The sequence below is a fragment of the Columba livia genome, chromosome 1, assembly GCF_036013475.1.
Source record: "Columba livia isolate bColLiv1 breed racing homer chromosome 1, bColLiv1.pat.W.v2, whole genome shotgun sequence".
NCBI classification, from domain to species: Eukaryota; Metazoa; Chordata; class Aves; order Columbiformes; family Columbidae; genus Columba; species Columba livia.
Genome location: NC_088602.1, coordinates 37,828,248 through 37,846,375, shown reverse-complemented (window position 1 = coordinate 37,846,375; position 18,128 = coordinate 37,828,248). Strand labels below are relative to the sequence as shown.

The window sequence follows — 18,128 nt, the reverse complement described above, 5'->3', positions numbered from 1 at the left end:
TTTAAAAATATTTATTAGGAATTAAATCCTGATGGGATTTGAAGATTGCTTTGATGATGCTACCTTTGAAATAAGTGATCACACTTTCTTGTACTACTAGTAAAAAAAAAAAAAAAAAAGCGCAGTTTAGATCTTTTTGGCATGGTGTGCACTTTTTTTTTATTTAAAGTTATGTGAGAACTTCATAACTCACTGACATGTCGTGTCTGCCAAGTGGTTATTGAGACAACTTTTCCCTGTGCAGATGCTGTCAGCACTGTTACTGTGTGCATTCAGTAACTTGCCTTGTACCTGATATGCTACTGAAGCTTGTCAGAAGGGTTTGGTTGCCGAACTTCTGAAGCTGTAGTTTCACAGAGCTTTGTGGTGAAGCAAAGCAATGGAAGAAATGCTACTGTAACACAGTTTTATATTATGACAGTGTAAGGGAACCCTGATAGAGTTTCTACCAAGGCTTCATGAGAATCTTCAGGCTGATAAATGTAAAATGCTACTGAAAAGCAGTCTCATGGTAACTCACATTCATGAGTTGACCTTGGTTTACTCTTCACTGTGTTTCGGTTCTGATGTTAACATTTTGTTTCAGTTGCCTTGCTGATTTTGTCTTGTGGAGAATGCACACTGGCAGAATAAAATACATGGCTTTATAGATGTTCCAGTCTCTGGTGGTGGGAGGCATGAAGACATAAAAGCTAAAATACATGCAGACAACTCATTGCTTTAAATTCAAGTTTATGAGAAAAGACTCCTCATGCCTTTCGTGCTGGAGGATCTTGTCCTAGGAATTAGAACTGTGTGAATTATAACTTTAATAGCTTCTCTGCTGTCCTAGTTAATGTTTATCTATTACCTCCTCTTCCTCTTCTATCCCACCTTAACAAAACAAAAAAACCCGCAAACCAACAAAGCCAACCAGACCAAAAACCCTGCCGTTTGACCAAAAAAAGACTTAGGACTGTCTTGATTAGTTTTTGTTAGCAAAATAGTAGTTTATCTGTGTTATCTCTAGAATTAGTCTTGCCTTTGGAATGGAAACTCTTCTTACCTTTAACGGTCTTTCCTTTCCAGAGTGAACTTTTCTTTTTAGTTACTTTCACTGCTGCTTTCAATATCACATAATTTTTAAATTTAAGGCCACTATGCACACCATATTGTGGTTACATAGGCAGTTGATTTTTTTTTTTTTTTTTTAACAATTTAGAAGATAATAGTTTTTAATGAATATTTCTACAGTGTTTTTGTATTCAGGATTTAATTATTTTACTATTTTTTCTCTTTAGATTATGTATCTGAAATATAGTTTTCCTCATCTTCAGTAATACTGTGCTATGATGATAGGAATAGATTGTTCTTTGAATTAGTGAGCTGGTTAGAGATTCTGTGTTATGTTTTTTTTATAGTGTATTAAATAAATTCTAGCTTTGTCCTTTGAGGGCCCAGAAGTATTTAACTGCACTCTTATTTTCTTCTTACTCCTTATTGCCTTTGAACTCTTAACTCTGGATAATCTGCTCTGAGTTCCATCAGTGCTTCAAACCAGATGTTAGTTTGGAGAATTTCGAAGAGATTTTCCTGTGGAAATACTTCATATCGAGACTATATAAAGCACTCTTTATTCTTTGGCTTATTTTAATGTTCTCCCTACAAAGAGCTTAAGGGAAAAGTTTGTCCCTTTCAGAAAATTATTGTCCTAAAGCACCGTTCCAGTTTGGGTCTGTATGTGTTTATTGGTAAAATAAATATGAAAATAAGACAGACATCTTTAGAAAAGGTAGAATGTCAAACCTACTTTAAACTGTAATGACATTTTGTATCAAAGCCAACTTTAGATATTCCCCTTTGGTTAGCCTGATTTAAAATGTTTTTGATGTAACATGGAAGATTATTGAACTATATATTTGCTGTTTCCTCTTCTATGTGCTTGGATTGCCAGCAACATCAGTGGTGGTAGATACCATTACAACCAAGTAGTGAAATTTCTGTTTTTTTCTGCATAGTGCTTTCTGTGGACCATGGAATTATTTGCATGTATGGAATATTGGGAGGTAGTAACTTTTATGAAGCACTATCAATATATAATTCAATATCAATATATAAGTGTATGTAGAATACCCACACTGTACTGCTGTGTAGGTCTTGTTATGCATTGTCTTTTTTTTTAAATCTGTGGATATCTTATTTTTAGGCCACATTTAAAAAATATATTTAAAGTAATTTGATGTATTTAAATATGTTTATAACACCAGTATCTCACTTTGTCTGACATGTTCTTCCTGATCAAATGTATTCCAAGAGTGTGCCTCCCTTCTCTAGGACAAGTAACTAAGGTATCAGAAAAAGAAAGGGAGAGAGAGAGAGAAAGAGACGGAGAGGGAGAGTAAGATATCACCACTCCACATGTACATTGGTCCTGTGATGACCTCTGGAGGTCGACCACTGAAGATTTACATGCCGCCAACCTGTATCATACGTGAGGTTGTTTTATAACCCGGTTCATTTACATGCAAGGTAGGAGAAGGCAGTTCGTCTCCTCCCTCTGCTCACTCTTCATGCTAATCAGGAAGACTGTTCTGGAAATGGTCTGGGGTCTTCAAACTAGGGGAAAGTTCATGGTATTGACCAGAAGTGATTTGTCTTGCCCATCAGGGGTAGCTGTTGGTTTGTGGTTTCTTCTGGTAATTGGTTGTCCGACAGATGGTTCATCTCTATCATCCCAGTTAGGCCATGAGACCTTTTAAAGAATTGTCCTGATCTTCCAAGGTGTCTGCCTCCATGGCCATAAAACTTCGGGAAAGATAAGATGAGGTGTCATCTATCTCTTCCTCCCAAAGTAACAAAAAACAGATGTTTAAGGCATAACAAGTCTTTGTTCTGCTAAGGATAGAGGGAGTGCTTCAGGGTTGTCACATGGCCTCATTTGTAATGTTGCAAAACATCTACTGTACGCATTCGAGAGGACCTTAAAAACAAAGCATAAACTAAAAATGTGAACAAGTGAAAGGAAGTGAAATACTTGGTTTCAAGGATGAACTGGCTCTTGTCCTTGAACTGGTGGTGCCTGTTCCTAGTGGAGCAAGAGTAGATCTGGGACTGCATGGGGTGTTTAATGGCAGAGACTGGGGTGGTTCTGCCTGGCCAGAACTGCTGTTGCTGCTGCTGTGTGGTGGGAGGAGGAAGATGGGACACTTGGGGAACACAGATTGTAAGGAAAGGGCTGAAATTTTTCAGGAGAGGTAGGATAAGTGGTGTAGGGAATATCTCTCTTAAAGCTAATTTAGGCAATTCTCTGCTGACTGAACCATGGGCTGAAATCCAACCAAAGTGTCTTCCCTATACCCCTGCCTCAGGTCTGTGTATGAAGAATATTCAAATATAATGGTTCATTTCTTAGGTTACACACTTGATAGTGGAGAGTGGGTCACGGAGAAGTTACTGGCCAACTCATTCTTTGGAGCAGGTGTGCAGCCTTTCATCAGTGTTCTGTGAAAGCTGTTTGAGGAGAAATATCTTTTTTTTTTTTTTTTTTCCTTAAGATTCGAGTCTAGTCATTGGTAGTTTTCAATCTGGCTTCATGCCCCCATCTTGCCATAGGCTTCTGATTTTGGTGACAGGAAGGGAAATTGCTGTCTGGTCAAGATGTAAGATGGTTGTTGCCACTGACTCTATGACTCACTTCCAATGATGTTACCTTCTCTTTTGCTGCATCCTCTTTCTTGCTGGGTCTTGCCTATGTAATTATTGCTGTAGAGTGTGCTTTCCTCATTGCCTTCTGGTTTGATGTGACACTGAAGGGCCTCGTCAACCATGCTGGGCTCTTTTGTGTTTATGCTATATTAATTTTCTTCTTCTGCATGTTCTACAACCATCTGTATGTGAGTGGCTTACATTCTATTAATATGTTCCAAAAACTGTTCCTTTTCAATTTTGAAAAGGAAGAATGAAGGTCTTTTTTTTCCTTTTTTTTCTCTAAACCTCTCTTCATGAAAGTCTAATAGTCAATTCTTGCTCAGACTAGAGTGGAACACTTGTACCCAATTTTTGCTACTAATTTTCTTTGCTCTCTCTGATCTTAGTTCCACAGACACTATAATAACTTTACTTGTCATTTGGTTTGGTAACTTTCATGTACTTATTAATTGATATCTCAAGATCCTTATCTTCAAGATGTATTGAAGCCTCAGCATATTTTTGTATAGCATTTTAAAGATCTAAGTCTATTGATATAGTTGAAATCTTGTCCAAAATCTCTCTTATGCATCAAATGCTACTGTAACTTTCTTCTGTATTGACAAGTGTAATAATTGCTGTTCACATCTGTTTGAAAGTCTGTGGCAATTATTACGATTTAATGCATCTCACTGAGTATGTCAGCTGCTTTTGTGTACTGTTGGACCTTGCACATATACATTAAAACACACAAGTTCTAACAATGAAAATGTTTAAAAGTTCACTTAGTAAATCTTTATTGAGTAATTGGTAAATATATAAACAGTAAAAAAAAATCACAACCCAAACCACTGTTCTAAAGAGTTTTTTTGGCTTTTGAAAGGGTAAAGTCAGAGCTATGGTCTTGTAGCTATGGTCTTGTGTTGGTGAAGTCATAAGGATTAATCATGAAACTGTGAGTGTATCCTTCTTAACTTGAATAGAAGAGCTGATGTTTTTTATGTGTCTCCTAAATTATTTCAGAATAATTGGAGCACAGAAAGGCACTAAGTTTTGGGTAAAATAAAAAATAAATAGAACAGTGTCTTAGTCATGTTAACCTGTCTTTTAATAAGAAATAGTTTCTTTGCATATCTGTATATTCTACTACAATGTCAGGAGTACAGCTGTTTCAGAGTAACAAAAAACACTTTAAAACTGTGCTTTTGGTAAATAACCCTGCTTTTTCATATTCTACATGTAATGGTTGTGAAGAACTCTTCATAAATTGGTTTTGTAGATATCTTTTCCTCCAAACTTTCCATAAAATTCTCATGTTCTGCATGATTTCTCCATAATGTAATGGGATTCTAGTCTGTTAACTCAAGTTCTAAGGCAACTGACCATTATATGTATCTTTATGATGACCCTTTAAAATAAGACAGTTAAATAACAGACAAGTTGTCATGGAAAAGTAAGGCTGTTTAGCTTCCAAGAACACCCGTCTCAATTAGGATTACATAGAGTGGAAACAGTATGTGATGCATTATATTTTTTTCTCTTTTCAGTTGGATAGATTTGCCAGTATAAGAATTCCAGGAAGTAAAAAGGAAAGACCTCCTTTGCCACATATGAAGCAGTCTCATTCTACAGATTGGCCATCCACACCTACGGATGCAGAGGATTTTCCTTCAAAACCCCTATCGGAAAGAGAAATCATAGCACTGTTTGAAAAAATGATGGTAAGTCATATGTGCACATTTCTTTAACTTAAAATAACAACATGGCTATCTGATAGGTGGAGCCTTCTTTTTGTGCATGTGTTCTGATCTTTATCTAAATTATTAGTATTGTTGTGAGTTGTAACTACATGTTTTTTAGGGTATTTCCCGGAGAATGAAGTCTTTGAAGTGTTTTGACAAGATCTTGCTTCAAATATATTTGAAATTGAAACTAAAGGTTTCTGATTACAGATTTTGAGGAGGAATAAGACATGGGGAATTCTGCTTGCTTTCAAGATGACCTGAAACTTTTACCGAGGGATTTTATGCCCTTGAATGTCACAGCAGGGTTTTGTTCTGAGCTTATATGCCATGTCACTCTTGCACAAAAAAAACTTGTGGTTCTTGGTCTCCAAAGCCATGTTGGTCTGCACTTGCAGTCTCACATTTGCGTTTTTCCTTAGCTATCAGAGTTACTGTGCTACAAAAGAGCAGTCACAGAAAAATCTCATGGCATTGGTACCACTTCAACAGGTTGAGGTTTTTTGTCATGATGATGATGACATTTTGGACAATGGAAAGCTAAATACGGAATGACCATGAGAGAAGAAAGTGGCTGCAATCTGAAGAGCACAAGAGGACACTAACAAGGAAATTATTATTTTTTTCTCTGCTTCACAGCAAGGAACAAGTAACTCTTGAAATACAAAGGGACTGCCAAGGCCTGGGATGTGGAGGAAATTAAACGTGCTATGAGAGAAGTACCTTTATGGAGTTTGTAATTAGTACTCAATAATGTTAGTTTAGTTTTGAAGATGCTTTTGTAGAACTGTTGAGAACTATGATTGAAGGGGAGGATTAATTTACTGTGTTATGAACTTTTGTATTTGTTCTCACATGGCCTGGTTTTCTTGGCATACTGCAGTGTCTAGCATATTTTACTTCTGTGAAGAAATGGTAGTTGCTCAAATGTTAGGAAACGAGACAGGGTTTTTTTATAAAACTTGAAGAGATGCTTCCCTGCACACACCCCCTGCTACATAAGTGTAGGTTGTATTTCTTTACCATCTTGCAGAGATTCTGGTATATGATAGAGTGTGATGTTGAGACTATGCCATAAAAAAATAGAAACTTTCAAAAAAATTGAAACTTTTCTCAGAAACCTACTACTGTGTGTCTAGGTAAACACAAATGCTTAAATCCACAGATCATGGTGCAATTAATTCCAATTTTGTAACTACTTTGTACAAATATGTTAAAGTAATGATGACATTGTGGATAATTTGAATGCTTTCCTAGTTACATTGAATAACAAAGCACTTAAGCTCTCTTTGATAAACTACTTTATCAGTGTTATTTTAGCTATAACATGTAATATAGAAAGGATTCTTCAGATTATCCACACTTGAATGAGCTGGAATAAAGCTAGTTTAGTCACAGTAGATTACATAGCTAATTATATATTGTAGCCTCTAGTTTGCTGTTCTGATCAAACTCAGTGATTTGAGGGAGTAGGGTGATGAACAATTTGAATGTTGTAGCCAGGCTTTTAGGGCTAATTTTGCACAAAATAAAAATACTCAATTGGTTATTACTGAGGGGAGCGGTTTCTCGATTCTGAAGTTTAACTGAACGTGTTACATTATGCTCTGAGTTTTCCTGGATGCATACTGCTTCCTTCTCCTGATCTTTTATGCAATGGTGTCATGTGTGGTTTTGATGGCAAAAGTTATGAAAGAGCTCATAAAACCAGACAGTTAAAGCTAGTAATGAATTGTCATTTAGCTCCTTTCATTTCTGTTAGTGATATTAGGAAAATATCTCTGTGAAATGACTTATTGTTATTTTCCAAAGAGGTATTGCTCAGCTGTAGAATAACTTTAAAAGATTTAAGAAGAAATATAAGAATGGGGTTTAAGTATTCTATAAACTGAGCCACATCTGATGTGCCCCTTGTACCATTGAATACTTCTAATCTGCAAAAATCAATTGTTTTAATGGTGTTTCATTTTTTAAAAACAACAAACTACTTTTTACTTCACATACAGAATATTTCCTACAAATATACCTGCTGTTACATTTAGGATTATGGAATATAGTTCGTACTGATAGGTTTCTTACTTCCTTTTCTCTTTGTTTCTCTTTGTTTTCTCTCTATTATTTAATTTCAGGAGTTATTTTTTAGAAAATTTTAAAAGAGCTAGTCTGAAGGAAGTGCAAAACTTATTTAAACAGAAGAATGAACTTTGCAGTGGCAACAAGCTATTATGAAAAGCTTTTTTCGTTTATTTAAAAATACAATTTAAGTATTAAATAAAATACAGCTGCCCTTATTAAATATACATGTAAAGCGTATCCTGAGGCACAGTGTTCCAAAGATGCTTATTGGAACTTGCAGAAGAAAACAAGTTTATCTGGTAATGTCGAGCTGGACTTGATTTTAGTAATTTATAGTATGGGTTGTCATGTGTGTATCTCAACAGATGTGTTGCCTGGTAATAAGAATAGTCATAAATATGTTGTGCATTTAATAGAAAGTAATTAATTTAACTGAAATACTGCATTAAATGAGAAATACCTACAACAGGATAACAAATGGAAGTCTAGAGGGAATTCTAACATTGTACTATTTTTCACATTCTGACTTGATTTTTACCCTTCCCCCGCATTTGTAAGCTAAGGAAATGTTTTTAGATAAGGCATAAAGATTTTTAAATGGTTGTTGAGAATTTAAAGTTGGAGTATTTTTTTAGCTTTGAAAGCGTTTGTTATTGAAAACAAAATATTTTGAAAAGTAAATTGAAAAGAACCTCCTTAACTGTTCTTATTTTAAATGCCTTTTAGCAGTCCCCAAATCTTTACCTCCAAACCCATATATCAGTGTCAGAATTTATTGACAAATTGTAAAAGTCCTGGCTATTTATGTAATAAAGTGCAAAATGCTTGACCAGTAAATGAATATATTTAGATTGAGTTCTGGAGTAACTGGTTTAAATTTGTAGATTTCCACCTGACCATTTAACAGCATGGTTAACAGCCTTCATGTACCTGTCTTTTGAGCCGATGATTACTCTAGGTTTTTGATTTGAATTACTAAAGACACCATTTTTTTGTGGTTGATTATGTTTTCTTTCTCATCTTAAAAAAGCTGCAAAGCTTGAAGCTTTTCTGAGCTTGTAAGCTTTGACAGAGACAGGTAACTTTCAGTATCTTTCACTTTTTTTCCAAATGGTATGTACACACACAAAACTTGTTTTGGAAGAAAATGGTCTCTTTGCATACAATATATGATCACAGCAGTGGTTTTAATGTATGTGTAGTTAAGCCTGTTTTAAAAATTTATTTTATTTTGTTTTAATTTTAGCATGGATATTTGAGTCTGTGCAGCATTTCTGGATTACAGCAGGTTTCCCATCATTAAGTAAATCATAGTAGTTTCTTGTTTTGTTTTCATCCAAGAAAAGCTAGAAAATGCAGCATGTCCTTTCAGGATAATGTCCCAACTTTTTATTTACTATGTGGCAACTTGCAAACTATTCAGGAATATGTGTGTCCTTACGCACTGCTAGAATTTTGGTTTGGTCATAAGCAAATAGTTTCTCTCAGAATTTTGGTTCAAAGGAATGCAGTATTTTGAAGAATAGAACTATGAGAAAAAAATTATGTATGTGTGGCCTCTATCCTTCCAGCTTGTTTAGACAAAGCTGTTTTGCATTTACATTCACATTCAAATGTAGGAAGTAATGCCAGTATGCAAGGTAGCTGCCAAGGAGGCAAAAGATTTTTATAATTTCTTGAATGAAGCAACTTTTTACAACATGCACCCTGCAATTATTTAAAACTATCAAGTAATATAGTGTATTGATAGTATCAACTATACTAATCCGATACTATAAATACACTACATAGTACCAAATATATAATAAAAATACTGATTTAATATATATTAAGTGCATAAAATACTGTGCATAAATAAAAATGCTAATTTAATAAATAACAAACGCATGCTAGACTGAAGTGAGGAACTTTTTCTGGTCCCTAAGGAAAGGAAACAGCAACATTTGTGAGGGTAAGTTTCCAGAATCTACACACAATTTCCCTAATTTTACTTTGAAGAAGTTCAACTCATTTTCTGCAGTGTCTTCTCATGGCTCGGATTTATACAAATCTCTACATGTTTCTAGGAACTGTGCTTGATACTATCTTATTCAATATGAAAACTAGTGAAAGACAAGGAAACTTAAGGTTCAGTGTAGTATAAAATTTTGGTCCTTAGGGTTTTTTTTTCTTAAAGTTCCAAGGTTATGAGTTTGCTTGCTGTTTAACTTTGGTTTCTGACTGGGCGAAAGAGCTTTGGCATCAAGATGGTTACTTGCTGATTTTGTAGAATTGCTTCTGCCAAAGCTGGCGGGGATTCACCTTGTGAGTCTCAGCTGAAAATAACAGCAGTAATTCTTGCTAAGCTTGAGTGACCATGGTAATGCTGTATATGCTCTGATGTGTGTGTGCCCAAATTGTTTCTTAAAACCTTTTTCTTTTTTTTTTTTTTTACCTCCAGTGTGATAGGAAATCTAATTTCTCACAGGTGTGGAGCTGATTACAATGATAAGAGCATTTTGGGGCTGGAACAGTAGAAGTCCCTGTGTCAAAAGTGTCAATGAATAGCTGCTGTGGGGCTTTGAATGTGATTCTACATCTACTCTTTTTGACCTCTGGGTTTATGTTGGAATGAAAGAATTGTGATGGGGTTTTGATAACAGTTGAAGGTGTTGATTTAATGATCGTATTTTCAATTGTCTGGGCCTTACCTATTGCAAAGGTGGATATTATTTTGTGAACTTCTCTCAGGGCAAAGCAGACCCCGCTGCCCAGGATTAAGTATTTGAGAACTGAGGAACAGAATTTTAGAACAAATGGATAAATCATTAAAAAGATCTTTCTAAGAAAGTGGTTTGAGTACATTTATAAATATTTTGGGAAGTGTTAAATAATGCTTTTTAGTGCATGTATGTGTCTGAAACTGTAGATGGTTTCTAAGAAGAGATTATGCTAGTAATGGTTGTCATACGCTTCTCATCCTGGCATAGTTGACTGTTTTTTAAGTCTGAGTTGCTAGGGAAGGTGGATAAACGTTTTTATGGTTTTGAATAACATCTAACTCACAAAAGTTATTTTTAGAACAGCTTTCAGTTGTTCAAGTTTGTATTTTTGTGTCTTTATTTTTTGAATCAATATCTAACTATGTCGCTGGGTGGAATTTAAAGCTTTTTCTTTTCCCTCCCATTCTAGGAAGATATGAATTTAAATGAAGACAAGAAGATGCCATTGAGAGAAAAGGATTTTAATACCAAAAAAGAAATGGTGATGCAATATATTAGTACTGCTTCAAAGTCTGTAAGTAATTTTCTCTGAAGTACACCAACAATAACCTAATATTTGTGTTATTTCCTGTTGAAGAGAAAAAGCGATAATTCATGTTACTTTCTTTTCACTAACTTAATTTCTCGTAGACACAAACATTTTGAAAGGGCATTATCTCATTCATTTACTGGCTGCAATGAAAGATGTTCGCTTTTACTTGAGGTGTGTCTTCTGTACACAAAACAGGATTTTCTGGTGAAGATATGGCTTTAGCGGAGATGGAAAGATTCTCCAGAAAACTTGTTGGAAAAGTTTAATGTGAACCTGTTTTCTAGCACTATGTAAAAAGAATTCGTTATCTTCTTAGCTTTTTCATACTTGCCTTCAGTACAGAATTCATGTTGTGACACTATGTAAAAGTTGATAATGAAAGCGTTGCACATTAGTGTCCATTTTCTTGATAATTACTGGTTGTTTTAGAGAAGTGCAAGTAGTTGTGTACTTCGCAGTTTAAGGATTAAGCTGGCATAAAAAAAAACTGCTTTAATTTTTGAAAAGTGGGGACTGCCTCCACTGTTGAATGCTACAGTGCTGATATTGTCCTCAGACCTTCTGATTGTTTTAGAATTCATATATTTGACTCTTTGACTCTCACTGCTCCATGCATGTAGAGGTATCAGTAAAAATTGTTCATATGTGATTATAACTAAATATTGAGAAAAGAAGTCATTAAATAATTTAAATGAGGTATTTATCTTATTCTCTGCTTTAAATGTTGTACCTCATTAGTGTAATGCTTTACCACTTTTGGGAAGGGAGATGCCTAGTACAGGACTAAACTGTCTCAAGACTGCTTTATTTAAGATGAACTTACCAAAGCTACTAATCATTCTATAGCATAAATGTTCCTTAGTAATGGACGATTAGGAGGTCTAGCCTGTTTTTCTTTTTTAGAGATATTTCGTGAAAAATTAGGAAACTTCAGGTTACTAAGTTTGAACAACATTCTTTGAAGTTTCTCAGCCCAAAACAGCATGTCAAGGTTATGTTGTTGACACCCTTTGGCTCCACATGCATTCTAAGACCTCAGTTGTTTGATCTAAAAAGTAATGTGATGATAGGACATGTGTGGCTGTACAGAATTGCTGTGTCCGCGTCTATTGCTGGAATTTTAACATTGTGATGGTGGTGGTGTTAAGACTCTTTCTCAAGAGAACGGTTTTCATGTTAACTTTTTACTTCTTGGCACTTAATACTTGCAGAGAACTGAAGCCTAAAGCAGAGTAGGTTTAATTGATCTGTCTCTCTGAGTACCATTTGCAGTGAATATTTTTTTCTTTTCTATTTGGTTGTCATGACACTTGTGTTTTGGCAATGGAGCTGCTTCTGCTATGCCCAAAGCAGCCAGGCAAGGTATTCTTTTGAAGAGGATAGCTGTGTTTCCTTCCCCAGAGTACTGACTTGTTTCTACACACTGTTGTCTTGCATGTTTTCATAAAGCCCCCAACAGCATTGTTTTCCTTTTCGTTCCACTCCCCTCTGCTGCTAGCCCACCTATCCCCCTTTCTGTTTTGAGAGATCACTGAGGACTAATTCACATACAAGGCAACTCCTGGCTTTACTGAATGCTGTTGCTGCTGTTTGTGTCCCTACTGGAAATGGCATTCACTCACTGTATAACTGGGAGGAGCTGTTTCTGTGATGCATAGATTCAGCTGTTTGATACAGTAGTACTGCAGATGAATTCAGTTTAGTGCAGGAGCTACTGGGAGGGGAAACCCCTTCCCTTGCCCTTGCCAACTCTTTGTTCATGGCATGGTTTTTCATACTTCAAGTGCATTGGACTGTCCTGCTTCCTTCTCAGTCTAGAGAGAATAATACACGAAATGGCCAGGGTACTTGTCTAGATTTTGGTGTACCTTGATTTGATGAGTGTCATACCTTATCAGAAGAGCTGAAATGCCGTATAGCTCCTGCATACTAAATACAACTAACCCCTCCATCTCAGGTCTCTCTTTCTATGAGTGATACTGCAGTAACATCTTTTAATAGTTTATGCTTCTCAAATTTAAAGAAGATGGGTACTAAGCTATATTGTGTTTGGACAAATATCCTCATTTGCAACTGCTGTGCAGAGTACTAAACAGGTTTCATTTAAAGAAATGATCATTAGAAAAACTATTAAATTTAAGAACAGAGGTGCAGCCTTGAACGAATTAGTGAAAACAAGCAGCCTCTGGTCATCAAAGTAGAATTCATTATAGTCAAAGCTTCATCACTGACCCCAGTATCAGGGCTTCTGTTTCTTAGAAATGCAGAACTCCTTTCCAACATTCACAGAGCACATCTCTGTTACTGATCTATCTAGAAATTATGCTGGGTTTGGTGGGACCATGCTTAGATACTTACTTATGTATAGAATACTGTGACCTACCTCTGTATATGCATGAGATGTTTAGAATGAATCCTTCACTTAAGGAACCAAAGTTATTTAAAGTAACCAGAGTTCTACTGACATGCATCATCCATTACTCATTGATTTCACTCCACTTTGCTTTGAGAATTCTTAAACAGTTGGCTGAATGCATGCTTCTGTATGTATGGCTGTATATGTTTGTAAGGAACTGTGCTGTTACCATCACTCTTTATAACATGTTCAGGGGCTCCCTGTAGAAGAATTGCTAAGAATAAACAGTCTTGGGGTTTGGGATACTAGTAGTTACTGACAATTTGAACAATATCAAAAATTATGTGCTTGGAAGAATTCTGCTCAAGTACCTCAGTATTCTGTTAATACTTTCTTGCTTTCTGGTAGTGTATATTGTTTAGATGAAGCCTTATTTCTTCCCCTAAAAACACCATCTTAGAAATGTATATCATATATTGTTTAAACCATCATGACTTGAAAATCTTGAATGAAATTTCTGTCTGCTGTGGTGGCATGTCTTATTTCTCAGGAAACAGTTGGAGAAGGGAACAACAGATGTGTTTAAAGGCTATTGTATGAGTGTGAATTCTCATCTACCAAAAGCAGTGTGGCTCTGTTTATTGTTAGAGATTGTTATATGTCAAATATATTTCCTGTGTTTTTGTAGCTGTTTGTATGTATTATGATTCAACACATACAAAAATGTTCCAGCCCAGAAAAGTTTTAAAAATCAGTTTCCATGTTAGGGAGTCAATACTCAAGTGGAAATAAAACCAGTATTGATATTATGTTACCCTGCCATAAGTTTTGCTGTTCTGTATGTTGAACACACATACATACGCACACACACACACTCACTCACACACACACATACAAACTGGGTTTTTAAAGTGAGTTTTCTTCACAAGATTTTGGTTTTGTTGTGCAGCTCACTCCCTTGTAATGTTCTAACTGAATTAATTAATGCTGACTTCATACTGCATCTGCTCACATACCAGTTGTTCTTCAGCTGAGCAATTAAATTTCTAGAGGCACTGATGCCTCAAGATATTTCCTGTTTCTCAGTTAGCTCAAGCATTTTGAACTTAAGCAGCTTTTCCCATGCAGAAATATAGCTAATATAATCAGTTTCATAATTGGTACCAAATGCAGCTCTCATTTTATTAAAGCACTGGCAGATGTGTCATATTCTTATCGTGTTGCAGAACCATGTGTAACTATGAATAAGTGATACTTGGTACTGTGGGTGTGTTGTACAGACATTGACAGTTAATTGGCATCTTTTGCACAGGGGAGTGTTCAGGTGGGGAGCTGAGCCTGACTCTGGATGGCTGGTTACTGTTTGGATGTTGATGTGAGTCTCCATTGCTTGTGACAGTGTCTTCAGATGGGTCAGATGAAACTCTCTGAAATGTTGTTCTAGTGTATTCTTATAGTCTGGCCGGACTCCTGTCCCATGTGACCTTTCCACTTTACACATTGCCATTGCTTGTATTAAATTACTTCCTAAGTATCTTCTAACTATTTTAGCTACGTTTCTTGTCCACATGACTGCCCTGCATGACTGTGCATCAAAAGAAAGCAATTTTACTGTCTATTTTTAAGTATCTTAGCTATATCCAGCTTGGTCTGTTTTACAGCAGGAAATTTTGTGAGAAGTCACTGGAAATGACAGATTCTCTACCCAGAATATTAATCCATATGCTTAGGCATCCAAGTAGTGCTTACCAACCAGTCTATGCACAGCAAGAGCTGCCAGGAGAATTTCTGGGACCTTTTGAAATTTCCAGCTGGAGACCTCCTGTAACATTTAGTTAAACACTTCGTTATGAAGGCTGCTCAGAGTTCTTCTGGTCACCCTGTCTGTAGTCAGTCCATTATCTCATCTATGCAGAGACCAGATGGGAAGATCCAGGGTCACACGCTGAACTGTATATGCTGCTGGTGCGTACAGGCATGGCCCTGATCCCCTCTTACATGGCAATTGTAACGATTTCCTCCTTATATAACGGCTGTAACTCAAATTCACCTGATAATGCCTCAGGGGTATATACTGTCTAGTCTTAGAATGTTTGGGCATTATTGTAACAGGGTGGATGTGCTCAGTGTATAAGCTCTTGAACAACCAGACAGAAACCCTTGTTGCCAGTTCCCCTTAGCCAGTGAATTTGCAGTGTTTTGGGCAATTCGTGGTGTAGTAGTCTTTACCTTCCATGTTTTATCAACTCTAATACTGAGTTCTTAATTCTATGAATGCTTTTTGTTTTGTTTAGGATCTTCTACATTTGGCTTGGAGATTCTCTCCAGTTGTTTTTTCATTCTTCTTTAGATGTAGCTGTGTCAAAGCTGTAGAGGAGCTGTCACAAACAGAATTTTTTGCATGGCTTTGATTTAGCAACAATTTAGAATTTATTAGTATTTTTGTGCTAGACTACAAAGTTAGGTCATATAACTTTTACTAGCACTTAATCATCAGCTAGTTCAAACGAGTGATTGAATGAAATTTGTTTTAATCAATCAAAATAGCAACTTAGTTAAACGTTCGTAAATGTTAAGGTTCACACAAATTAAATCAGGGTTTTCTTATCTAAAAACATGCACACACACAAAGACAAATAGACAAAACAGTTCTAAAATTAATACACACACACACACACAGAAAGGTTAACCTATAATTAAAATTTCCCTTTCAAGAGTTTTATACATTACTCACCTTTATGTGTTGACATTCATGGTCAAACAGCATGAAATTAGCCCTTTGGTTCCTCTCAGAATTGTCAGTAGATGATTATTGAATCTTTGCAAAATTTGGCCTGAATTGTTTTTTTCTTCAGTTGAGTAGTGAAAATTAAGATGTTTATAATGCATAAACAGAATCCATTCATTACAAAAGTTGTATTTCAGCAGATGTGCATGATACATTTCTCCATTTGATGCCTGCGATTTTTGACTGCTGATCATAAATTTGTTCATAAATTGACAAAAATTTAGTCAGCATTTAGAATATATAGTAGATGGACAACGAACAGTTACAGGATTAAATTATATCTTTTATTTTCCTGTTTTGTTTTGTTTTGTTTTAAGAACAGAAAAGAAGGTTAACCAGTAATAATCTGTTCAAGTTCTAAATTTGCCAAATAAAAAATGAATGTGTTTTCTGTGTTTCAGGGAAGTCTCAAGAACAGACGGAAGATTTCACCCCAAGAATTTATTCAGGAATTAAAATCTGGTTCAACAGATGAAAGACTAGTCACTTGCTTAGAATCTCTCCGCGTGTCCTTAACTAGTAATCCTGTCAGGTAACATCATTAACATATATTGCAAAGATTAATTATATTCTTATTTCTTAATGGATTAATATTAATGGATCTGTAGATGTGCATGTTTCAAGGTTTTCTAGTTGATGAATGTATATGCATTAGTGAATGACTGTGCCTTTTTTTCTTTTTTTTCATTGATTATGTATCTTCCGTCAATGTATTTTTCTGTAGAGTTAACTGATCTGTACAAGGTAATGCTAAGAGAATGTAAAACAAGTGTAGTGCAGAGCAGTTAGCTTTGTTTTCTAGTGCTAAATAGTCAAACTTTTTTTTTTTTTCATTTTTGTTTTTGAAATATTCTCTTAACTCGTTAATCTTGTAACTTTGTCAAGGTGATCAATAATGGGACATAGCCACCTTGGTGTTTGTGAGCCAGAAAACATATGTTTTTAGTTCTGTGTTCCTTCTTCTGTCCATTGTGCTTAAGGCTTTCTTCCTTGTGGCCTTGTAGTAATTTCTGCTGTATCTGTGGGGTTTATGTATACAGAACAGGCCACAACATTAGTTTACCTCTGGGTTTTCTTTTTTTCTTTTTTTTTTTTTTTTAACAAAGGCTAACTCTACAGTACTCATAACTCTAACACTGATATCGATCTTTACGTTTAACTTTGATTTGATCCATGCAGCTTGATTTGTGTATTCTGGCTTTATTTTATTAAATTATTTTTTTTTCTATTCTACCTTATTTGCAACCTTTTGCTTTAGAGTTCCTATTTAAGCCAATGGTTGAACACATGATTTTGGGAAAGTGTTTTGGGTTTAGTTTAAAATAATGCAAATGGGATATGATTAAGAAAGGATTAGACAATTTTCTTTTTTCTGCATCTGTCTTGACAGAATTGTTGATGTGGGTCTTCTGTATGCGTGTTTGCTTCTTTCCTTCTATTAACTTGTTTTTTTAATTGGATTGTCTTATTTAGAAGATGTAATGTTTCACATGGGAAGACACATGTTTTACATTAACTCAAGTTCTTCTGATGGAGAGTTTTACAAAATATACTTCCTCTCTGAATGTGATAGCTTGGTATTTTAGCAGAGTGACAAAAAGCTGTTTGCTCTGGGTAGTGTAAGTAATCTGTATTCTTTTTGTGGAAGCAGAGGAAAGGGCAATAGTAATGCAAAAGTATTTTGGGCACTTGATCATTCTCGGCATCCTCAGTTGCTGGATATATATGACAAAGTGGCTCCACACAATTCTGTCTCATACTAGACATTTCCTAGCACATCTTGTAGGATCATCTTTAGGTCAGATATGGCCAGTTATACCAAAAATAATTGACAGTTATTTGCCTAATCTATTTCAGAATGAAACACTTATCCAGGAAGGAGACAATTGTTTTCATAAGTATTTACTTTTAGGGGAAAAACATAGAAGCTTCTGATCTGATTCTTTCTTCTGATAAGTCCATTACAGTTCTGTATCTAGCAGATCCAAAGAACTGTTTAATCCCATCCTACTATGATAGTGGAAGTACTATGTATTTCTAAAAGCTATTGCATCTCCCTTATATTATTTCCAATAGAAAAGCTTATTATTTGTTACCAGTAAGGTCCCACCATTATATCAGTATCTAAATATTTACTATTTACTATTCAAAAGTGGTGATAATTTTACTCAATGTGTACAATGGTGTCTAAATAGACAAAACAAAG

The 18,128-nt window shown here is 35.4% G+C and overlaps 1 protein-coding gene across 1 annotated transcript in view; it reads left to right on the top strand.

The window, feature by feature from the left end:
• Positions 1-18,128, top strand: part of DIAPH3 (diaphanous related formin 3) — a 221,911-nt gene that overhangs the window by 18,923 nt on the left and 184,860 nt on the right. Inside the window, exons 3-5 of the mRNA XM_065055221.1 lie at positions 5,214-5,387; positions 10,656-10,760; positions 16,324-16,454. Coding sequence (XP_064911293.1) covers positions 5,214-5,387; positions 10,656-10,760; positions 16,324-16,454 — 410 coding nt within the window. The remainder of the gene's footprint in view (positions 1-5,213; positions 5,388-10,655; positions 10,761-16,323; positions 16,455-18,128) is intronic.